This window comes from Xiphophorus hellerii, chromosome 19, assembly GCF_003331165.1.
Source record: "Xiphophorus hellerii strain 12219 chromosome 19, Xiphophorus_hellerii-4.1, whole genome shotgun sequence".
Taxonomy (NCBI): Eukaryota; Metazoa; Chordata; class Actinopteri; order Cyprinodontiformes; family Poeciliidae; genus Xiphophorus; species Xiphophorus hellerii.
In genome coordinates, this window is record NC_045690.1 from 6,464,129 (window position 1) to 6,489,328 (window position 25,200).

The 25,200-nt window shown below is 39.0% G+C and overlaps 1 protein-coding gene and 1 long non-coding RNA gene across 2 annotated transcripts in view; both read right to left on the bottom strand.

Moving 5' to 3' along the window:
* Positions 1–25,200, bottom strand: part of LOC116709500 (fibroblast growth factor receptor-like 1) — a 46,560-nt gene that overhangs the window by 15,524 nt on the left and 5,836 nt on the right. Inside the window, 2 exon segments of the mRNA XM_032548054.1 lie at positions 759–1,011; positions 1,013–1,032. Of these exon segments, the coding sequence (XP_032403945.1) occupies positions 759–1,011; positions 1,013–1,032 (273 nt within the window).
* Positions 5,876–23,855, bottom strand: LOC116709501 (uncharacterized). Its single transcript, XR_004336881.1, has 4 exons — positions 23,745–23,855; positions 21,540–21,545; positions 15,220–15,224; positions 5,876–5,885 (listed from the first exon to the last, which is right to left on the bottom strand). It is a non-coding gene; the product is annotated as an uncharacterized LOC116709501 (long non-coding RNA).

The window sequence follows — 25,200 nt, forward strand, 5'->3', positions numbered from 1 at the left end:
TACACCAATTTCATCCATTAATTGAATTTTTCGGTTTTTGAAGAATTAATTTTTTGAAAAATTGGATTTTTTCCACCAATGGGATTCCATACTTCAGAGTGATGTCAGCGCATCCTGCCATCACGTTTTACAGCTTCTATTTATTTGAACTTTGAATTCAGGTCAACTGTACGACAAAATATAAGGGTCAGACTAAGATATTTTCTGATCTTTTTAATTACAAGAATAACGTCTTAATGTTACAAGAATACAGTCGTCGTGATACGAGAGTAAAGTGTTAATGTTAGGAGAATTACGTTCTAATTTTATGAGAACTTAAACATGAAAAACAACAAAAAAATTATTTATTCAAGCTTTTTCTCATTAAAAAAACTTTTTCTCATAATTTTAAGACATTCTTAATGTCATACGTTTGCAGATATTGCAAATATTCCCAAATTAGCACTGCAAAATCTGTCATTTGGATTGTAAAAAATCACAAAAACAATTTTTTAAAAATCTGGAAGGGACCGATCAATGTGAAAAGATGTTAAATATTATTTAATTGTAATTAGCACTTATTGAATGCGGCGACTGCCACGTATTTATCTTAACACTTTGTTAATGGTTTTCATCAATACAGTCAGGCACAACCGGCCCATGGAGAACATTGTTCTCGACAGACCAACCAGAGTTTGGCTAAACTGAACCAAACAGGGTTTGGTGTGAATGTAAACCGAACACCGTGGTGTGAAAGCACGGTTAGGGCGCGTACCCACCGATAATGATCAGGGTGTAGTTGACGTTGACGCTGCCGAAGCCGTTAGTCGCCTGGCAGTTGAAGGTCCCGGCGTCGTCGGCCTCCACCTCCTTGATCTTCAGGCCCATCCGAAGCACGCGGAAGCGAATCCAGCCGCTGTGGATGATGCGTCCGTCTTTGGTCCACCGGATGAAGGGCGGCGGGTCTGCTTCCACGGGACACGGCAGCTTGATGGCGCTTCCCAAACGGGCCGTTTGTCTGTGGGTGACCCTGGTCCGAAACCCGAGGAGGTCCTGAGGAGAAAGAAGAACAGAAATATGACATGATTAGGAAAATGGAAAATTCTTTGGGGATTTGCTTTTATTGAACCACATTACAGTGTTATACCATCATGAAGAGCCACAACATCTCAATCAAATTAAAGTCTAGACTTTGACCAGGTCACTACAGAAGTTTGTTCTGCTGTTTTGAGGCTTTCAGAGGTTAAGCCATTACTGTGCTGGCTCCAGTCGGACAACAACTTCAAAATCGTAAGCTATGCTCCACCGTTAGCATCCATGTTCACTTCCACAAACACTGAGCACTTCTTCTTTATGGCGGCTGGCAAAACTCTGGACACGCTGATGTTATTGCGCCCTCTATTGTGCATGCGGGACACTTTCAGATCGTTTGCAGTTCACACTGGAGATCACATACAGGTCGCAAATATTTGGAAGTGTGAACGGCCACAGCAAAAAAAATCTGAATGGACGAAGAATCGTAATTGGGTCACTTCAGGCTGCAGCGTGAACGCAGCCTTAGAAAGCTACATTTAGCAACTTTTCACACAATCAGTGTTGGCCAATATCATAATTGGCAGGTCAGGCTTCTTAAAGGTCAATGATTGATCAGAAAACTGCAATAGATGAATCCCTAAAATTTTGCATTGTTTTTTTAACTGAAAAAATAACATTAAGATAAATTTTACATTTGAGTCCAGGGTTATAGGTCAGGCGCCAAAAGTTGCTTCCAAATAGGGTGAAGCGATAAAGTCTTAAGGTTTCATCACAATATTTTGTGATAACGATAAAAGTGATAAGAAGTTTATTAATTCTTTTAGGTAACTATAACACAAAAATCATAGCCACACAAACACAAATACTGTTTTTGAAAAACATTCCCATTTATAATCCACTTCTCTAGAACATCAGTCACTTAAAAAAGCATGATTTGTATCTGTAACAAAATTGAAAGTGAAAAATTCCTAAAAGATACTAAAGATAATAATGGGCCGAGTATTAAGCCTTGGGGAACTCCGCTATTGATCAACAAAATGGCCACTGATCAAGAGAGAAAAATCTTACCTTTGGTAGAAAGAACAACCAGTACAGGCAGTCTGGCTTTTTGTTTCTCTCTCTAACAGTAGGCAAAGAGAAAGAGTAAAGTTTGTCTATTTTCTGCAGATTAGCCAGAAATCTTGAAGTCAGATTGTAATAATTGGGCAAGCCGTGTGTTGCTCCGTGAGCAGAGAGGGTAAACTGTTCTGGCTCTCGTTCTCCGTTTGGCGTGCAAAGATCAAAGCCATGAGGCGGTTTGGCGGCGGCGGGGGAGCGAGATGGACAGCAGCCATTTCTCCAGCTTTTAATTGGCTCAGGGGTGCTCCCTCAGATCCGGTGCAGCGGACCGGGCCGAAACGCCCTGTGATGGTGTTAGAAAGCCTGAACAGAGCCCCCCAACCCTCCAACACCACTAAAAGCCAAACAAAACCCTGAATCAGTGAGCGGAGCAGACACACAGGAAAAACAGAAGCCTGAAGGGGCGACTGAGGGGGAGGCGAGTCGGCCAGACCCTGCAGCTCCACACAGAGCCCAGTCTGTGCCTCGGAACAAACGGCTGGCTGGGTCGCAGTAAAAACAACGCGCAGGGTAAGTACACACTGCCTCTCCAACTCACACAGGGCCGCATTCCTTTGGCGCATTTCATGCATATATGTGGCAAACAGTGTGGTGGCAGGTAACGCCATCCACACACAACGTCTTCAAATCAAACAAAATTGGTGTCAAACTTTTTGTGCAGCAACGATTTTTGTTTGTGCTGCTATTATTTTATAAATATGAATGTTTCCAGAGATCAAAGGTCAACCAGTCCCCCCCTGCCCCATATTTATAAAATCACAAATTTGGTCTCAAGTCAAATATTCTAGCTAAATTAACTTAATGTTGATCTCTGGTGACCTCTGGAAACTTAAAAAAAAAAAAATTGATGCATTTTCCATGATCATGTGTTACCTAAAGATACTATATATATCAAATATGACAAAAGAAATTCTACTTCCTGGTTTAGCACCTTGGAATTGAGGCTGTCGCTTTAAAAACTCCTCCTCTTTCTAAAACTCCGCCTTCAGGAAGTCATTCAATTTCAAAATTCAAAAATACTTGAATTGATCCCAAAGGGAAATTAAATGTTGTCATATTAGTTCAAATTCTTCAGAGTCACAACATGGCTCCTCTATTAACCCTTTAACAATGTTTTTGCCAGCGTTTCAGTGAGGAGTAGCTCCTACAACAAGATCGGCAGATGTTCCAGCAGATTTTTGCTAATTGCTCCTGGCTAGTCTGAAGGAGCTGAATGGGGGAAGGCTGCTCTGTGAGGTGAAAGTTTGGAAACTGCAGCCCTGAAGAGGAGCAGCGCCTCGAAGGCGGGGCTAGGGCCACCCAGGCTTTTTGCACAGCTGAGTGGTTGCCATGGAGATTAAAGGATTCATCAAACATGCATGAAATAATCAAAGCGTCACTCCAAGTGTGTTTTGAATGAGAAAATAACATTATAACATGATGTAAAGCTAAAAAAAAGTTTATTTTACATAAAATCAATGCCCCTTTGGATGCACAAACTAGCATAGATGTAGTAAAATTAATTTATATCAATTTTGTTTGATTTTGTAAATGTGGCCAGAGAGGACAAGTTGATCTCTGGTGATCAATTAAAACTTTTTTCTTTAAATCTTAAAAATTAAACATTTTTTGTTGCACAAATGTAGCATAAAAGTTTGTGGAGTTTCCTATGACTTTTTATTTTTGTGTTTTTATGATGTAAAGCACTTTGAACTGCCTAGTTGCTGAAATGTGCATTGCAAATAAACTTGATTGATTGATTGGTTGATTGACTCCATATTTCACTTGATTTTTGTAAATGTGGCCTGGCTGGTTGACCTTTGATGACCTCTGGAATCACTTGTTAATATCTTTAAAATGATAGTGGCACCAACTAAAACTGCAATAATTTTAGTTAAATTACGGGATTATAGACATAATATTAGCAGAAGAAACCGAAATTTTATCAGAACATCTTAAAATTAAAGAGAGAGAAAATAGTTTTAATGAGAAAAAAGCTTCTAGTTATTGAGATCCGACGTGACCGGGTCGTGATTTTTCTTCAAAATAGACTCAGCTGTTTGTACAGTCGCTTCAAAGACCTGATACTGATAATAAATTGATACTAATTTGATAACTTCCCTAGATTCTCAACATTTCTTTGCATTTGTTATTTTTTGTGTAGGAGTTCTCATAAAAGTCCAACTTGATTTTCTCAATATTTCGACTTTATCCTTTTGATTCAAAGTCCAAATAAACAGAAGATGTCAAACAAGATTAAATCACTGGAAACTATGGGAAAAAAATTCCAGATTTTCCTAAAATAAAATTTTTACAAACCAAAAATTAAGTTAATGGATGAAATTCCCTAATTCTAATACCAGACAAGCTGAGTGATAAAACCCAGAGAAACAAAGAGTTTTATGTGACATTCAAACCAAGCAGCTCATCTCTGAGTCTTTATCAGCCATGAATTAACAGAGTTTCTCCTCCTCCTCTCCTCACAGTACGGCCTCTTCTGGTCTGCAGCAAGCAGGAAATTAGAACTGTCACTGTTTCTTTCTGAGGAGACGCTGCAACCGCAGTATTTTTGGCTTGAATTTCACTGATTTAGCGGAAGAGAACGAGAACTGAGGCATTCATTGCTGCTCCTCAGCAGGATCTGCTTTGAGGCCTAAAACGGGTCAGAGTTTGGGCTCAAACTGCTCTGCAAAAATTTATTCCTTCAACAAATCGGCCTCATTCATCTCCTCCTGAAAGCACATTGTGAATTAATGTCAGGCTGACAGAAGCAAGTCCTGATTCATGTCCAAGGTCCATCTGGAGCAAACTGTCAGCGCACTTTGACCCCGCTCCAACATTTCTTCTGTTAATGCTGGAAACACGTTCATGACGGATCAAATGTCCTCCTGGGAAACATTAAAAGAAACCAAAATCTTTTTTTTCTCCACTTGACAAACTTTTGAGATGTTTGTGGAGCATTTCCCACTGAGCGTTAATTCACACCAACCTGTCAGCAGAAGGCCAAGCATTCAAGAACCAAATCAACATAAAATAACCTGAGTATTTGCTAAGAGGTGGAAATCAGCACCGATTTCAACACCAGGAGCTAGAAATATTTACAAAGTGTTTCTTGTAAGCGTTCTTTCAGCCAGCTCACCAGCAATGTGCAGCAGCATTTGAAGGAGTGTGCCTAACACTCTTCTAGCACTGGTAGAGTTTATGTATAATCAGGTATATTTGGTGTTTGAGCTTAAACAGTTTAAAGAAACTGTAAAAATTCAGACTTGAGCTGTATTTATAATAGTGAGCATTTACAGAAACAAACATCTTAAACGTTATTATGCAAATTTAACATTTTGCATGTTTTTTGTACTTCCATTTTGGTCTCAACTGCTTCTAAATATAATCCAAGTACTTAAACAAAACAAACACCAAGTCGTTTTTTGGCAGTAAGCTAAGGCTTTTTGAAGTCTAGGAAATGAGCCATTTCAAAAACCTCCAGAATGTAACAGCCGTTACCTAGCAACCCCGGCGGAACTCTGCCCATCATCTAGCAACCCCAGCAGAGCTCTGCCGTCACCTAGCAACACAAGTGGAACTCCAGCACATTTGGTCAGCTGGTTTTACTACTTGGTGCATTCTTGACGCTCCACTTCTGCTTTCCAAAGATGTACGGTTGAATGATGAGCGTCTGTTAGCAGCCATTTTAACGTGAAAGTGTAAACGTTGTGTTGGAGGCGTGGCCAGAAACAGCTTATTTGGATTTAAAGTGACAAGAGCCCATAAAACAGCTGAAAGGAGCTCAAAATAGTCAAAATAATCAACTAAAATCTCATTATCTAAGAATTACTTTGAGCAAAAAATTTTATTAGCATGATTTTATAGCCCATACATCTGTCCTAACCTGTTCAATGAAGCATTTAAAGTAAAAAATTAAAATATTCACTGTTACTTCTCAGTGTTTTGAACTGTTTTGCACTAACACACTAAAAACACTCTGGCTGCCGATCCGAGCATCAGGAATGTGACACAAATGATTTCCTCCTTGCCTCTCCGCTCCCAAACAGCTTTTGAAGTTCCTCTCAAAAACAAGGCACGGCGAGTGCTGAAATCAAGGACGCGGACCGAATAACTTAATAAGTATTTGCGTTGCAAGCGTGATTGGCATCTCTTCTTCTCCTCCTCCGGCCTCTCAAGGACAAACTCATCCAGCCTTGGACTTAAAAGCCTTGGAAGCACAACGGAAAAAATCCAGTTGAGAGAAAATTGGAATATTTCTCCCTTATATGTTAGCCTGAGAGATGAACAGTTCAACATGTGCGACTCCAGTGTGGAGGTAAAACACACTGAAGCCCTATTGTTCAGTCTCATGAGGCGCTCTGCTGGTAGCTGACCTGATAAATGGAAAGCTGACTCATGACCGACTGGTGAGATTTTCTAACTGCGCGCTCGGATTGTTTGAACTGTTAGCTCGCTAAATGGAGAATGATACACATGACCATATGGGCTTTCCCGTACTACGGCGCTGGTAAAGCGCTCCTTATTATAGCCGGGCTCCATGTGTGAAAGGAATCTTTCATAGCTCAGGAAGGAGGAGGAGGAGGAGGAGGCCTGGCGACTCCCAGAATTAGCCGTATTTTTCTTTGCTCAGTTGGGTGATGGATTATTTTTAAGAGAAAGGGCTGCATTCAATAGGAGGCTTTCTCCAGATTGGGTCTAAATACAGACTTTTTTTAAAGCTAGGGTCAGGGAGCGGGTTAATGAGAAGTCGCTCCAAAATAAGGGCATATTTAGGAAAAATGTTCAGAAAGAAAAAGAAGATTAAACCACTAGGGGAAAAATTTACTTTAATCTCTGAATTCTGACCTTAATCTCAAAATTCTGATTTTAATTTCAAAATTCTGTCTTAATTCTTAAAATTTTGACATTAACCTCAAAATTCTGACATAGGGTTAGGGTCAAACTTTCGGCTTCATTCTCAAAATTCTGACTTTTTCTCCGATCAGAATTGTTTAAATTGTTTATGCACCGTCAGATAAATCTAGTCTCCAAACTTAAATCAAGCAAATAAATTTGGGAGAAATTTTCAGTGTGGATAAAATGCAGATTTATAAATCCTACAACAGGGAAGAAACAGCTGTGATTATTTTGCTAACAACACAGCTGACATACATCAACAAACATTTGGTTATGTATTTGGATTTTGGCATAGATGGAAACAGAATTAGGATTCTGAGATTAAAGTCAGATTTTTTTTTCAGTGGCCCTAATCCTCTTTCGTATGTGAACAATACACAGACGTGCCATTTCTTTTCTCTTTTAACTAAACACCTGTGGATTTGTAGAGTTGTGTACCTGCTCTTCTCTATGGTCTTTCACTGCAAACATCTCAATGAAACGCTGATAGGCGTTCAAACAGAGAACACCTGGAACCGGAGCCGACCACAAAGAGATTCACAGGATAATGCACGCACCGTTGTCTGCCTTCTGACGCTCTTTATGCCACTTTATTCAGAGAATGCACAGGCTACAACAATATGTTGATTTATAACTGGGATAAACATGGTATTTAAATAAAGAAGGAAATACATGGAGAAGACTTCCTGCTACCAGGAAAGAGACGGTTAATGCATCAGGGAACTACTGTACGTCAAAAAGCTATTGCATTCTCTTCAAAAATAATGTATTTACTAGTCAGTTTATGTAACATCTTGGATACTGGAAGTCTTTCTGCTACAATATAAGGTTTTTGACAACTATGTTAATATTTCTCTTGTGAGATATCCTGAAGTTTCACACCTATTCTTTAGGATATAAACACCCCACTAAGTTAAGTGCAAAATGCTGGAGGCAAAACAGATCAAACATTGGCTTTCTCTCCCTTTTGTGTGAAATGAATATGACAGAAACTTTCTGTAGGAAGGAAAGAAAGACACAAATCCATCCAAACTATTTGGACTATTTTTAAGTTGTTTTGATGTGGTAATATCGCCGTCTGACAGGTTTGGTTGTGTCTTCTTTTGTGTCTGAAGGGTAAATAAAGGGCTGTTTCATGTTTCCCATCTCCACCCAACACAAACAAACACGAACACATGAATACACTGATTTCCAGTCAACAACAAAACACTTGTCTTTTCCAGCAGCCATTGTACAGCAGTAAAACCAGCTGACCAACACTCGTGGAGCTCCACTTGGGTTGCTAGGTAATGAGCTGGACTCCACCGGGGTTGCTAGGTAACGGCACGGTTCCAATCGATTGGAATTTTTTGGAAACAGCTAATTTTCCAGACACCAAAATATATTAACTTATTGCCAAAAAAATATACAACTGGGTGTTTTTTTTAGTGCTTGGCTGTTTTTAGAAGCAGTTGAGACCGAAATGGAAGTAAAAAAACAATTTAAAAAGGGGAATTTTGCACATGTCCCCTTTAAGGATGTTTAAACATGTTTTCATTGCAGCTCACTAAAGGTGTACATATGCACAATTTTAAATTAAAATTATTTTTTCTTTTAGTACATTGGATAAAAAAAACAAAAACTTCAACTGACGTCAAATATAACAATTTGTTATATTATGATTTAATAAAAAATAAATGTAGATATTTCACAAACAAGTGTTTTTAATTAAGTTTAGTAAGTAGGAAAATCAGAAATCCCCAGTTTTGTAGATGGGTCCAACCTGTACCAAGGGTAAAATGCCATCATCTTTTCTTACTAAAACTTCTCTAAATATGCTCTTTTTTAACCTCAGCTGCATCCATATTTGCACAAGTAACTTCCACAGACAGATCTATAGCTTCCAAATGTTTTTAACCTTATTTATGATATTTCTAAAAGGTTTATATCCTGTATAATGCAAAAAGAAATCCAAATTATATTAGCTCATTTTGTCTGAAACTGCATCAGCTGCTGTGATATTCACGCTTCTGATTGAGACTCCCAAGTTTAGCTCTGACAAACATATTACAATATAAGCGTTTCATATCAGTCGATATCAATAATTTTTTATATCAATAATTACTCATTAGTTTTTTTTAGTATCTGAAATACTTCCAAACTGGAGGTGTGACCTTTCCTGTTTTATCCACAGTTTTCACTCCACACCATTGCTTTTTTAATTTTAAACAGTTATTTAAGCAGAAGTGCAAGTTACTGAACAGGTTGTTGCTAGGTAACCAAAGAATGAGAGTTGCTAGGTAACCAAAGAATGAGTAAGTTAACTGATTCCACCAACCTAGCTCCGCTAGCCATGAGAAGTTGCACCACTAAAGCTTTTCTCTGCCTACATCTCCCAGAATGCTGTGCGGTTCTGGTTTGGAATTCAGTGAAATTATTCAATATTCTATCAGACATATTAACTATCGATGTATATTGTCATTGATTTATTGTCCATTTCCTACCCAAGTTTTAGCTTTATTTTGATACCAAGATTATTGAAACAGAGTTTGTAATTGCCTGAGAAAAACTAAACCAGATTGGGTATGTTATTTTAAACATACTTCAGAAAACCCTTAGAGCTTATGAAAGCACAGAAGAAGAAATAAAGAGATGAAAGCTGGAACTCGAGTCCCATGCTAACGCCGAGGGTCTGGTGAAAGGGAAAGGTGGGGAAGACAAAGCAGCTCTGCTTCTGCGTTTCACTATACGTTTCACAAGTGAGAGATAAAAATCAGCATAGAGAGCTGGAGGAAAAGCAGGAGGGGGAGCGTCGGCTGGGTGAGGCGCGGAGTGGCAGGCGAGGCTGTTCTGACAGCAGCGGCGCAGCAGAGGGTGAAGAATGCCTCCTTTTCTTACCCCTCCAGACGTCCTGCCCGCCAGCTTCACCCTGTCAGGTAATCAATACCGCTTATTTTCCCCTCTCGGCTTTCCAATCAATAGATAAGAGCGGGCTAAGACCGGCAGGGGACAATGGCTCTTTCTTTGGCACCATCAGATGTGGGCTGAATAGCGCCCGCTTTGGTGGTGGGAATGCTACGGGAGGAGCTATTGGGTGACCAGAAAAACAGCAGGAGGGGCTGGAATAAGAAGAAAAGGGAATAAGATGCTCTGGCTACCGTACATCTATCTCATTAAAGGAGAATCCCTGGAATAACTTTGCCGCCTGTTTGAAGTGAAATGTGCGTCTGCTCCTGAAGGACTCCTGCCGACCGCTCATCAAACGAGCAGCAGAGGAAGAAAGACGAATGACTCCGGCGTCATAAAGCTCCTGGAAACATCTCCATCACGCGGCCAGCCCTCAACAGGCCCTGCTGCGGACGCTTTGAACTCTAAGCTGCTATATTTCATTAAGCCTGGCTGCCTTCTCCTGGCCTCTGCAGGACGGGAAGGGCGTGCACATGCAGGCGCTCACGTGCACGCCCTTCTGTTGCTTCAATGAAACTAAAACCCAAGCTCCACCTCCAATAAATCAGTCTCCATTCACCTAGAGCTGGGTGATACGGCTTAAAAATAAAATCTGATATATTGGTGGGTGATACAGATTTAGGTTTATTGCGATATTTTGTGGTAGTATTATAATAACGATGAAAGTGATAACAAGGCATTGAATAGCTAATGATCACAGTTATGGCTACCATTGGTTTTAGCTGTTAAGTTGTCAACATATCTGACATATAAAATAAAAAGGGACCCAGTGCCTTGCCACTAATTGTCAACACTACAACAACTAGATAAGATTAGAAAAAAGTTTAAATTAAATAAAAAAGAGGGAGGGAACATACTACAGTTATGCTAGCTTGACTCTGACAACCTGAACATGTAGATGTGCTGAAATTTATTATGAAAATAATAAATCAAAATCTTACTATAGAAAATGTATCATGATAAATGATAAACGATACAATAAATGCACACCCCTTTCCCGATTTTTTTGCCCACTTTCTTTTCTTAAAAAGAAATATAGAAAATATTTTTCAAAAAGTGGCTTGGCTTGCGTTTCAATCATCCCTTCTCTGATTTGTACAACGGAGAATTTGGGCAAAAAAGTAGGGCTGGAGCTAACGATTATTATACCAATCGATTAATCAATTACTCTGACAGTTAATCGGATGAAGAAATGGCCAATGTCATTCATTCACTTAAGCCTTTCAGTACAAAATTAGAAATACGTTAAAGGAGGAAAATAAACACATAATTAAACACATTTTATTGCCTAAAATGCAACATTGTAGCATTTTTTCCATAAATCTGAACCAGGTGAAGCTAAAACTAATGTCACTTTTTAGCTAAAACATATTTACGGATGAAGTTTTTTCTTAAATGCAAAATGTATATTTTTTTGTACAGTTTTTATCTTAACTGCTTAGTAAATGTATTCCTTTTTTAACCAATTTGCCTTTGTTGAGTCTGTATATTCCAGTTAATGATTAATCAATTACTAAATTAGTTGATGATTTCAAAAATCGATTCATCACGATTAATCCTATAAATCTTTTCAGCCCTAGTTCCACCTTCAACAAATCAGACCGCATTCACCCATTTCCCAATAAACATGTTTTCTGTTTATTTGTGAAGTTTGTTCAGACGTGGGTAACTTCCCAGAAAGCTAACCTCAGAACAGATACACGTTTCTATCAGGCTGCGTCTGTTCATTCAGCTCATTGTTTTTAAAGGAAACAGCCCAGAAGACAACATGAACGCTCTCTTTCACATCAACCCAACGAGATTTCCCTCAGCGTCTTTACTTTTCCAAACTCCTGGAAGTCCTTGGTCCTCACGGAAACCTGAACAAACAGAAGCACGTTTTTCAAAAAGAAGAGTTGAGTTGGAAAGGGTCACTGCTCTTATTTTCCCAGAGCGAAACCAACGTAACTACTTTATTTTCTTTGGAAAATAGCCAGAAGAGTTTTTAACAGGTAGTTTCTGCTAACAAGAGCAGCATCTGGTTCTAAAAGATGGATTAGATCAACATCATGAAGGGAGTTAAGAAACCGGCTAAGAAATAAATCTGGGATAGGACGATTCTCATAGGTCACACAGATGAGTTATTGAACCCTTTAACACTGCAGAAAACAAGACAATTAAAATTTCAAATGATATTACTTATTAACAAGGACAAGATTAAACTAGGACAGCCAAAGATTAATTTAGTAGTTGATTATTCTGACGATTAATCATAAGTGGAATCAATTAATCAGATAAAAAAACTGACATTCTGCAGATTCTTCATTTACCCACTTAAGCCTTTTTATTCAACATTAATACATTAAAAGTTGAATAAAACAAATAATTCAATTCTTTTTTCAAATAAGAAAATACACATTTTATAGCTAAAAGGTTTAAGTAATAAAAGACTATTACCTAAACAAAATAGATTTTTATTCTTCTTTTCACCGAATTTGAACCAGGTGACACTAAAACTTCAGGAGATCTGGGTAGGACATATTTTTAAGGAAGGTTTTTTATCTAAAATGAAGAATATATTTTGGACAGTTTTGACTTAATCACTGCTTTGAGAGGGTTGTGTTTGAACAAATGGCACATTTTAGAGTCCATATATTCCAAATAACAATTAATCAATTGCTAAATTAGTTGATGATTGTTTTAATAATTGATTAATCATGATTAATCTGATTCATTTCAATATAACAGTAAATGAAATATAAATCAATAAAATATAATGTATATTTTGCACAGTTTTGGCTTAGTTACAGCTTTAAGAGTTTGTTTTTCAACAAATGGCATACTTTAGTGTGTACAGTCCAATTAATGATCAATTACTAAATTTGTTGATGATTGTTTCAGTAAACGATTAATCACAGTCCTACTTTTAATACAAAACCTGTTCATTGTGAAATGTTATAAATCAATAAAATATCCTAAATGTGAGAAAACAGAGTGTAAGCTGACCCAGACTCATGCTGTCTCAAAGAGAGCTCACAGCGAGTGGCCCTCTGGTCGCTTTATCTCACTCCATTAGGCTAAGGCCTGGTGCAAACACGGGGCTGAGTGTGTGCTCAGAGACACTTATCAGGACAGAGGAAGGCCAAGCAGTGGAGAGAGAGAAACAAAACCAGGCCAAGGAGGCAGAAACGCAGGCCGTGGGTGTGAGGAGATCAGGCTAAGATGGCAGAGAGGCCTCCAATAACATGCAGCTCCTACAGAGAGAGGGGATTAGGGCGGCCAAGGCGGCAGAAACCAGGAATCCCAACAATCTCACACCCCGACTCCTGGCTCAGACTCAGCTTCAGCCACATGACACACTCCAACAGACCTTCTCTCGGTCTCTCAGCGACACCGACCAGCACCTGTTTATTACTGGCCGCCTAATTTGTTTCACGACCAGCCGACCACTTGGTGGTAAACAGGGTGCTGTGAAACAATCATACTCCTCCACTTCAGCTGTGGACAGTTTCTTACATTTCAGAGCACAACAGATGATTGTTTTAGAAATTGATTCTGACGATTAATCAATTATCCTGACGATTAATCGATTATTCTGGTGATTAATCGGATAAAAATTGGCACATTCTGCAGAATATTTGTATAAAAAATGATTTAACTACTTAATAATTTTTCATACAATATTTCAAATACATTAAAGGGTGCAAATAGACAATTTAATACCTTTTTAAATAAGAAAATAAATATTAAATTGCCAAAAATACAATGACATAGCATTCATTCAGTGTGCTCTTGATCATTTGTAACAAATCTGCAACAGAAGCAATAATTTTTTTTGGATTAATCAATTAATATTTGGATAGCAAAACATGCTTAGTAGGAGTTTTTTTTTTTACAGACAAAAATAATAACTGGACTGGGTGAAGCTGAAACTTTGCCACTTGAGGAGTTTTGGGTATATAAGATCTACAGACAAAGAATGTTTCTTGTAAATGCAAAATGTATATATTTTTGTACAGTTTTGGCTTAATTACTTATCCAAATATGTTCTTTCAGAAAGCAACCTTTTTTGAGTCTGTATACTCTAGTTAATGATTAATTGATTACTAAATTAGTTGACAATTATTTACATAATAGATTAATCACGATTAATTGTTTAGGCCCTACTTGCATGTACAGTCTAGTTTATATTTTCACCAACATTTGAAAGAAATAAAAATCTTGGTTTTGACTCAATCCAGGACTTTCCGATTATTAGTTTTCAGGAAGTTTGTTGTGGATTTACAGGATAGTTCTGCTTCAAATTAAGCTATTTTTTCTCCCCCAACACGTGGTCTCACATTTTATACAAGACACTTCCGTCTCTGTGCTTCACAGCTGGTCTGAGGCTCGTTTTTCTGGAATGAAGTATTGACTTTATTTTATAGGATCTTTAGTCACATTGATTACTGCAACAGTAAGATATAAGACAGATGTTTCTGATCTGGAACGTTGCTGCTGGCGTTCTGACTAAAACCAGGAAAACAGAGATCATCACCCAGTTCTGAAGTCATTGTACTGTCTGTTTATTACTTGTTTAATCATTGGTTACTGTGTTGTTTTTATAGTGTAAAACCATTGAAATGCCTTCTTGTTGAAATGTGCTATTGACCCTTTGCAGCTATGTCACTTAATCATTCGGGGCCATGATGGACGTCGGAAGTGAGGATTGAACAGAGCGACTGAAGTTGTTTTCCCAAGTTGTTTTTGCTAGTTCATTCATGGCTTCTACTTGTTCGAGTCAAGCTAATTTGTCTTTACGCATAACACACCTGGTTGGGGCTCATAGACGGCGGTATTTGAAATAGCTAGCTTAGAAACCGACCTGCGGGGTACTGTGGTGGGGTGGGGAATAAGCACAACCCACATAAAGAGACCGTAGTCCTCTATGCGGCCGTTACAGGTTCGATTCCCGGCCTAGTGACCTTTGCCGCATTTCTTCCCTCTCTCTCTCATTACCTACTTTCCTGTCCTACGACTTTCAAATAAAGGCCACTAGAGTCAAAACAAATCCTAAAAAAAAAAAAGAAAAGAAACTGACCCGTACCTTCTTCCTCCTGACGTGTTGATCAAATTACCGACTTTGCCTGAATTCACGCCACGGTTTACGTCATAAACTGGGTTCCCCGGAGCAGCCTTTAAAAACGTACAGAAGACGAGATGCTAACCTGTTTTTCCTCAAACATGCTAACTGACAGTGCGGCATTGTCTCCATGGTTACTAGTGGTTAGACATATACTGTACATTCTCTATAATGATATCTTTCTAATCCTCCTATAAAGTTTAAGAACGTTAATCTTCTTACCGTATAAAAAGTATTTGCTGCAAATCCGCGGTAACATAGAGGGCTGCCAGTCATTATGATTGACGGCTGCTATCCATGGCTGTATTTCTCTTCATTAAAAGTTAAAATGACAAGTTTGGTTTGTATCCTTATCTTTTTCTGCAGTCGACCGCACAGCATCCTGTGACCGTTTTTACTGCGAAATAAACTAAATAAAAGCGATATTAGGATACCAGATGTCTGTTTTTAGACTAGCTTTAAAGGAGCGCGTTTGTTGTTTTGACGTCCATCATGGCGGAGCGGGCCGAGTTATGGAGAGCGTGACGCAAAGGGTCAATACTAATACACTTGACTTGACATTTTGTTGTATTCAGAAGCTTCTTTTAGCATCTTGCGGTCTGCTCCCAGGGTGACCTACTCTAGCTCTTTGGATCTCACCATGCTGCTTACTTTCACTTCAACAGTCAGGAGCACAACAAACTAAACATTAGAGACATAAACAGGGCTAACATCCTTCCGAAAATGCTGAGTAATCACGTGTATGTTATAAAACGTCAGAGATTTAAAGTGTTAGGAAGTGTGAAAAGCTGGGAAAAAACGAGATCCATTCCCACCACATCTTTACTGTGTTTTTCTGCTTCACTGTCTTTTAAAAAGTCAACAGCTAGGTGTATCCTGCCCCCACCGGCGCCTTCCTCCTCAAACGTTGCTGCATTCCACAGTTTGGGGGAATAAAAGTGTCCAACCTGCATCTGGCTCATTGTGTACCGTGACAGAATGACGCCGGATGTAAACAAGGATGTTTTGAAGCAGCTTTGAGCGGCTCATCCAAGTCTCTGTCTGTTCTGGCCTCTTATTAAATCCCACTGTCTACAGGAATCTTAAAAATAAAATCTCTTCATTCATTCAGACTAGATCCGATTTAATTATTTTTTTCTTGTTTTCTAAACAAAAAATGTATTTCTGTCAGTTGTACGTCAGAGTATCAAGACCAGGTTACAAGAATTCTTGTTTAGTTGCAATAATATAGTCATTATTTTAGCAGAAAAAAGAAAAACGTCTTACTAAAAGTGAATTTAATGAGAAGAGTTAAACTCTGATGTGACCAGCTCAGTCTGTGATTCTTTCTTCCAAATAAATTCAATTGTTTTGCAACTGATGATAAACTGATGCTGATGTGTTAAAAGATTAAATATTTTCTTAACTGTAAAACCGAAACCAAAGTATAACTTCACAACATGCTCAACATTCCTCATTTTCATTTTTGTAACTTTTGTGTTGGAGTTCTCTTAAAATTATGACTTTATTCTGGTATTATTACAAATTTATTCTGTTAATCTTAATGTTTTATTCACGTATTGTTACAACTTTATTGTCGTGTGACTATCCTATTACTACAACTTTATTCTGATAATATTAACACTTTACTCTTGAATTATTACGGCTTTATTCTGGCAATATTAAAGCTTTGTCCTTGTAATGTTACAACTTTTTTCTGGTAATACTAACGTTTTATTCTCGTATTATTACAAATTTATTCTGTTAATGTTTTATTCTGGTATTATAACAAATTCATTCTGGTAATATTAATGTTTTATGTTGATATTAATATAACTGTCATACAGATATTCTTTTTTGGACTCTACAACTTTATTCTTGTAATACGACTTTATTCTGCCAACACTAACACTTTATAACCGTATTATTTCGACTTTGTTGTACAACTTCATTCTGATAATATTTTGCTCTATTGCAGTATTATTATGACTTTATTCTGATAATATTAATGCTTAAATCTCATATCATTTCAACTTTATTAATGTTAACACTTTAAATTAATCCTTGTATTATTACGACTGTTTTATTCTTGTTTTATTGCCATTTTATTCTGGTAATATTACCAGAATAATACATTATAATGTTACATTATGACTTTTCTGGAAATACTAACGTTGTATCCTTGTATTATTACAACTTTATTCTGATGATAATAACACTTTAATCTTTGATTATTATGACTTTATTGGCCTGTTACTACAACTTTATCCTTGTATTACGACTTTGTGTTATTCTTGTTTATTACGACTCCATTCTGGTTGTTAACGCTTTATTCTCGAATAATTTTGGGTTGATATTCTGATCTATGGAAACCTAAGAAATGAATTGGTGAAAGAAAAATCCAGATTTTCAAAAAAAGAAGCTTTCAAAAGCAAGTCGTACATCGAGAATCGACTAATCGCCCATCAGGACAGGAACTTTTCACTGACGGTGACTCCGGTGATCAGGAGAAAACTCTGGAGAGCGTTTCACACCGGCGCCTTTGTCGACAAGGTCTTTTCAGGCTGCAGCAGCGACAGACTGAGATGTGGCAGGACTGTTTTGGCAGAATGAAGCAATTCAGACAGAGACAGGAGGAGAGGAGTCACGGAGGAAAAGAAAGAGCCAAAGACGAGACAGAGGGCAGAACGGGGGGAGAGACGAGGCGAGACAGGCGAAGGTGGGGGGAGGAACTGGGAAAAGCTCCCACTGACAGCAATGGGGCCTCTTAACAATCCAGGAATATTGTCTGAAATCAATCTGTCATCATGGAGCTGTTGAGCCTGTCGTTATGGTGTGCTACTCGCCCTTTCACAGCGACAATTTGTTCAGTGCTCTCCAGTCCGCAGAGGCGGAGGTCACGGCCCGCGATCCGTCTGTCTGCTGAACTACTGTCCGCGCCGGGTTGTACGGTCCTTTAATCTGGACGTCCAGCAGAGGAGGAGCCCGCTGATGGACAGAACAGAACGGCTGCTGGAACCCAGCGTTCCAATCACTGGAAAATATTAGTCTGCAGCAAAGCAAATAACTCTACCAGTCCACACCTAAAGTCTGCAGCCCCCCAAAAAACTGGATTCATCTTCTGAAATCTCCTTCAACAAACAGCTTGTTTACATACTTCAGTCTGTGCAGACGAACTGTCGGGAATTCCTCGCATAATGCATCATGCATGACTGAAAACAAACCAAACAATAAGAGCCAATTGAACAAATACTCATTTATAAAAGAAACGCACGGATCGGCTCTGCATGCACGCAGTCTGCACACTGACCCCAGCCGTCCAAACTCCTGTGCATGGTGAGGAAATCATATCAGTTTCAGAGCATGATGCAAAGTTTCAGTCTGGTATTTCAGTAGCTCCGCTGTAAAATATGACGGATTACATCGCGGAATGGTTTTTCCTTCCTTACCTCTATTCATTTTGTATTTTTCCACTTTTACAGCAGCAATTCAGATGAAATCAATACTTATTAAAGGGAACGTATTATGACAAATTCACATTTTGCACGGTTTAATTTGGGTTTCTACTCCATCTAAAAACAACTCAAGCGCTTTAAAAAAAAAAAAAGCACCCATTGTTTTTTGGCAACAAGTTATTGTATTTTGTTGTCTGGAAAATTAGCCTTTTCAAAAACCACCTGATTTTTAAGTTACATTCAACAGGCGCTGCATCGTTACCTAGCAACCCGTGTCAAGCATAGCCCTGTTACCAAGCAACCCAAGAGGAACTCCAGCACGTTCGATCAGCTGGTTTTACCGCTGTATGCAAAAGTCAGGTTTTTTTACGCTGACTTTACCATCCAGAAACAACTTCCTGCATCATTGTTAGTTGTGCAGGAGGCTCCACTTCTTCTTTTCAAAGATGAAAAAGCAGAAGTATACAAAGATATACAATTGTGCATCTTTTTTCAGCGAGTGTAAACATTGCGTTAAGGGGCGTGGCCAACAAGAGGCCCTGAAACAGCTCATTCTGAACGGAGCTAAGAATGATTTTGTCTACTACAAAAGCAGAAAATAGCGCAGGCATTCTGGGTAAATACAACCAAAACAAACGCTTGAGTGTAATGCGAGCGGTAGAAACGACTCGTGGTCTTTTACCAACTACAAAAGATAAATCCTACAACCACTAAAATCTGACGCCACTCCAGACTTGTTTACATTTCGTGAAGAAGTAAATTGCCCTGAGTGTCTTCTTCAGAGGTTTTTGTGTCGTTTGCTGAAGATGCAGCGCCACCACAGGCGAAAGGGGAAGCTGTTTTTTGAAAGAGTTTGGTTTGTTTGACACAGTGGAGTGTGAAAGGGAATCGCACCAGCTGAAAATGTAACAAATGTTGCAATTTGTCCCAATCAAACTGAAACTACCAGACTATTAGGGTGAAAACATCCTTAATGAGACACAAAATGGAGGCTCTAGAGCCATGTGAGACCCGGAGCAATGCGAGTTTTCCTCCAATTCAGTCGGAGAAAAACTGAGAGGATGTGGGATGGGGGCCGGAGGCTCATTCAGGGCTCGTTATCCCCTGGCTCGACTTTCTTCAAGCCCAGCCAGCCATCGATGTTGCCACCACCATAACATTCAATCAACCTTTTAACTCCCAAGCGGGAGTGCCGGTTGGTGTGTGAGGGTTTTGTCAAGGCTCCGGAGAAAGGCAACAGAAGAAGAAAAGAGACAAAACTTTCATAAGCCTGTGAAAAAGCGAGGCGCCGTCGTCTGAATGCCGAAGGAAGCAAAACAATGAGGGGTCTGATGGCGCGCAGACAAACAGAGACAGAAACTTCATCCTCAACTGATATCCAACAGGTACCAGGCGGCCCGATTGGACTTCTGATAAGTCTGCAGTGTGATTTCAGCAGGCTGTGGCAGGTTTTCCTCACACTGGAGGAGCTGCTGCAGTTTAAATCAGCTTTTATTCACCAAGATTACAACAACAAGTCCTGAACGTGTCCGAACCTGCTCAGTCCAATCCGCAGTCAGGGTCATTATCGCATGAAAGAAGCAAAGACATTTTTACATTATGGAGTAAAAAACAACAGAAAAAGTCAAGAACTATTTAAAAGCTGTGTCTAACTATATTAATATACACAATCTGTATCAAGATTTGCACGGAGCAACTTTCATCATGCATCTAAACAAACAAGATTCTGCATATTTATTTATTTAGCAAATTAATTACATCTAATCAAGTATATTCACAATCAGGTCTTATTTCTGTCAATTTAATGAAGACTGTAACATTGAAAGACTATTCCTACAGAGTACAAAGCACGTTTTCCGAAGAAGTAGATAAGTTTCTGAATGTTATCTAAGACGGAAAGGGTTTATCTTTAGTCAGAGGTTTACCGTTCTCTCAGGAGTTTATAAAAAAAAATGTTGCCTCCAAAAACAAAACAAGAATATGGAAGAAAAAGGGGAAAGCGTTCAACATTTCCAAACCATTTTTGATCTCACACCGGAAAAAACACTATAGATGAAAACAAAAACAATCTACGTTCTGGAATCAAACCCTCTGAGAACAGATTCATAACTTTTTTCCTCAACCCAACTCAACTTCGCTCTGTTCGATTATAAAGGGCTGCGTTAAATTATATTTTACTATTTAGTTTTGATAGTATGAGCTGTTGACGAATGCCATCTATGGAGGAAGACGGCAGAATATTTAGATTTCCCAATTCCACTTTCTGAACCATTTTAAGGAAGGTTTGCTTCAGTTTACTTTTACAGTTTTGACCAAGATAGTCAACCTATTGATTCTGTCAGTTATTTATTTTACATTGGCTGTTTATACTCCTAATTGGACTAACTGAATAAATTAAAGTTGTGTTGTTTTTACACATTTGTCCAAGCTTGAGAATCTATTGGTGTGTTTAAGTCCTTAATGCAAATTAGTAATTCACTCCATTTATGTCTGTGTTTAAAAAAACGTTTAAAGTCAGTTTATCACTGTTTTTCCTGCACCGGATCATATCAGCTGATACTAAAACTCATCTGTATTTGTATCAGAAAGTATTTGTATCACTCAATTACTTGACAGAAATCAATATTCAATACAATAATCCTAATGCTAGTTAAACAAGTTTGGTGGAATAAACTAACTCTCTCACTCTATGGTTACCCAGCAACTCAATCACTCGATGGTTACCTAGCAACGACCTGTTGAGTAACTGGCACAGCAGCAGTTTAAGGTTTCGTCGCTGTTCCTCCTAACTGCTTAAGAATAAAAAACAACGAGTTGGAGTGAAAACTGGATAAATCAGGAAAGGTCACGCCACCAGTATGGTAATTTATGATAACAAAAAATGTGCCACTAATTATTGATATTGATTGATAAGAAATGTTTATATCATGACACCTGTTTCAGCCTTATCGTCCAGTTTACGGTGTCCAAATATAAAAGAAAACATTGTCACTATTATCATTATGAGCAGTACATAGCTCTCATGTGACATCAACTTTGTAGCTGACAGCCATCTTGGTAGGTACTGAAACTGTCATGACAGTTGCTATGAAGTTGCTATGACAACAATAAACAAGCCACAAGCTTAGAGCTAGCTCTCGTCTCATTTCTATCCAACTTATAAATATTTCAACTATTATTTGATTGCAATTTTTGAGTACTTTACCCACCTCTGTGTGACACTAACCATCAGTGATATAGTTGCAGAACTAGCAAAATTAGCTTAGCTAATGTAGCTTTTATCTGCAAGCTACTACCTGTATTTGCTCTGCCAGTTACCAGAGCCTTGTTATTCATGTAAAGAGTCTGTACACTGGTTGCAAAGCTTTTCTCTTGCACATAGTCAAGACAAAGGCACCGCAAAGCCTACCATTTTGGTGCTAGCCTACCAAAACGGAACATGCCGCATCCAGTTCAGACCTACGTATCCACTTCCACAAACTTAACGTGACTAATAAATACAGATCAGTGGAGATGAAGCTTCTTGCTGTGGATTGAGCCCACATTAACAAAGGTTTTTGGGTTCCTGCAGCACATGAAACCTCATGATCTGAATCATACGTCAGAGAGCTTAAATATACAGAAAAAGCAGAAACAGTTTTCCTGCAGAGGAATGAACGGGAGCAGAAGTTGGAATCTGATCATTCCACAGTGACCGAGTGAGCAGCTGTGGAGGAGGGAGGGAGGACTGGGTGGGAAGCGTCTCCAAAAAAATGGGAGAAATGAGACTAACGCATCAAACTGTGGGTCTGACATGTTATTGAAAAGGCCACTTGTAAGGTCCAACCAGGACCGACGCTCTTTAACACCAAGCAGCTGTCAATTAACCACAATCTGGTATTCATAGATCTGCTAAATGGAGCGAGTTGGGCTTGAGAAAGGCTCAAAGTCAATTATCATCTGAATGGTAATGGCTGCGAAGAGTTCCTGGAGGTTAGCGGGAGCAAACGGGAATTTTATTTAACGGAACGTGATTCCATTCAGCCAGGCAGGAAGAGTGTGTGTGGTCTGAAAACACGCCCAAAGGCAACAACCCAAACAAGCTAATGAGTCTCCCCCCACCCCTACCTACACACATAAACAAAGAGATGCATGGGGTTTCTTAGAAAAAAGTATCATCCAGCTGAGAGCAAAAACTGCAGACAGCAACATGTTGAAATTCCACATGAATGTTAATTGAAGAGCTCGTTAAACGTGGTGAATGAGGAGAGAGAGCCGTTCTCTGGGACTTTATGACCCAGCTAAAGCAAACACGCACACTGACCTCCATTATGACTACTGATCTTTTCCTTTCTGTCCCCTCACTGGGGTGAAGTTTGACACATTCCTCGCTCCAAATGTTTCCTCTGCACTGACAGAGCGTTGAAAGATGGCAACATGGGTTGTTGCAGCTGCGGGAACGTTATTCTAGAAGGATCGGAGCGTGAGGAATATTATTTCCACCTGGTTAGGAAGAGAGGGAGTTGGAGCGAGAGCCTACTGAGGTTTCTTTTATAGGACGTCTCATTCTTCTCACTTTTCTCAGGCTAATTTCAGCAAGCTTAAATGAGACCATTATGCAATATTCACATTTTGCACTTCCATTTGAGTCTAAACTGCTTCTAAAAACATCCCAAGCTCTTAAAAAAACACCCAGCTACTTTTTGGCAATAAGTTAAATGGGGTTTTTTTGTGTCTGGAAAATGAGCCCTTTTAAAAACTTCCTGAATATTAAGTCACAAATCAGCAGGCACTGCCCATTAACTAGCAACCCCAGCTGAGCTCCAGAACGTTCTGTCAGTTGGTTTTATGCGTCATACAATGGCTGCTGCAAAAGACAATTGTTTTGTTGTTGTCTTCCCACCAGAAAACAACTTGTTCTACCAATGTGTAACGTATAATTGCGCATCTGTTAGCAGCAATTTGCACATGCGAGTGTAAACACTGACCTGGTGGGTGTGGCTAGCAGCAGCTTATTTGCTTATTATAAAAGGAGCTAAAAACAGGCATAACTGACCAAAATTTTGACCAAAATTGCAACATTTGTTACATTTTTATCTAGTGTGAATTGCTTTCACACTGAACTGTGTCAAACAATCTTAACTAAAAACCTGTTCCCCTCATTGCCTGTGGTGCAATTGCACCAAGAACCAAGAACTGTAGGAAATGACAGAAACCTCTGAAGAAGACATGAGTCTTCAGAAAATGTAAACAAAAATGGAGTGGCGTCAGACTGCAGAATTTCGTTTTTGTCTTTGAAAAAAGGCGGGTCATTTCTCCTGTTAGCGCTAGACTCTTGCGTTTGTTTTGGTTGTATTTACCCAGAATGCTCTATGCTGTAGCCCACTTCCTGCTTTTGGAGTGGTCTCCATTCACATATGCATTCAAACTGCACCAGAGTTCACTTCCAAGGTTTGTAGGTGGACCAGAGTTTGTTTCTCTGGTTTGCATTAAAGCTTGATTACTCATTCAGACCTTTGCAAACAAACTGGACTTTCTAGACAAACAAACTAGAGTTGGATTAAAACGGCTCATTATCTAATAATGATTTTGTGAAATAAATGCAATGAACACATTTTGTCCTATACTAACTTGTCCCAGGAAGCATAGTTGGACACTTTTGATCAAATTTGGATCTTGCTCATTCCCCCTCAACAGTTCTTCTCGCGCACACATACCCTCCTTTCCATCTGCTAATAGATGGTATCTATGAGAATCAGAAGTTGCTTAAAATTAATTACTGCTGCTCTGTCCAACGTGGGGGACCAGCACACACAATAATCCAGCCATTGTTCTCAGGGAGTATGGAGCTGAGAGAGGCTGGGTGGGAGTAAAGGTCAGTCATGCCTTGTTTTAACGACAGCACATTAACTTAACCCACTTCCTCTGGCTTAACACTGGTAATAAACCAGAGGAAACACAGCAGAGAGCAGGACAAAAGATTGAGTTGTGTTGTAGAAGGGAGGCAGGAAAGTTTTGGTGGAAGGCATAGAGACGTCAAAATCAGAGTCTGATAAAATGAAAGGAGCTAAATTTTGGTTTTGTTTCTGAATCTCTAAGCTGCTAGAAGAAAGAAAAAAAATCACTTTTTATTTTTAATAGAGCCTCCACCATCTTACTCCTCAGGAGCTATTTAAAAAATAAGAGGTCTTTTGGGCTTATTGTTGCAGAGAAACAGTCTCATTATGCTGAAAGGAAATGGAAAACTGCGAGCGAGCCAAACAGCTCTGAGATTTTAGAGGTCCTGGCACCGCGTTTATCTCACTGTACCTGATTGTTGAGTGATGTAACTGCCTATAAAATGTAAACTTTCCACAAACAAGTTTTCAGGGCTCCAACTCTCACAGAAAACATCAGAAAACTGAGGACAACAAAAGCGCCGGCCTGTTTGTGAGTAATTCATTAGTTAGCTCAACCTGGTGGAAAACAGACTGTCTCCATACGTCCAGCCAAATGCATTCTGGGAGTTTATTTTTATAGCGATGGAGAAAGGAGAGAAACACCAAATGTAACTTAGACAGAAAACCAATAAATTGGGCGATTTGGCTGAAAAAGCTCCAATTTCTTCATACTAGATACAATTTTAATCAGGTTTTTTTCTTGCTTTCTTTTGTAAAAAATAAATTATGAATGACTGAAAATATTTTCAATCATTCATTCTGTACACTGTGTGACAGAGTATAGGGCCAG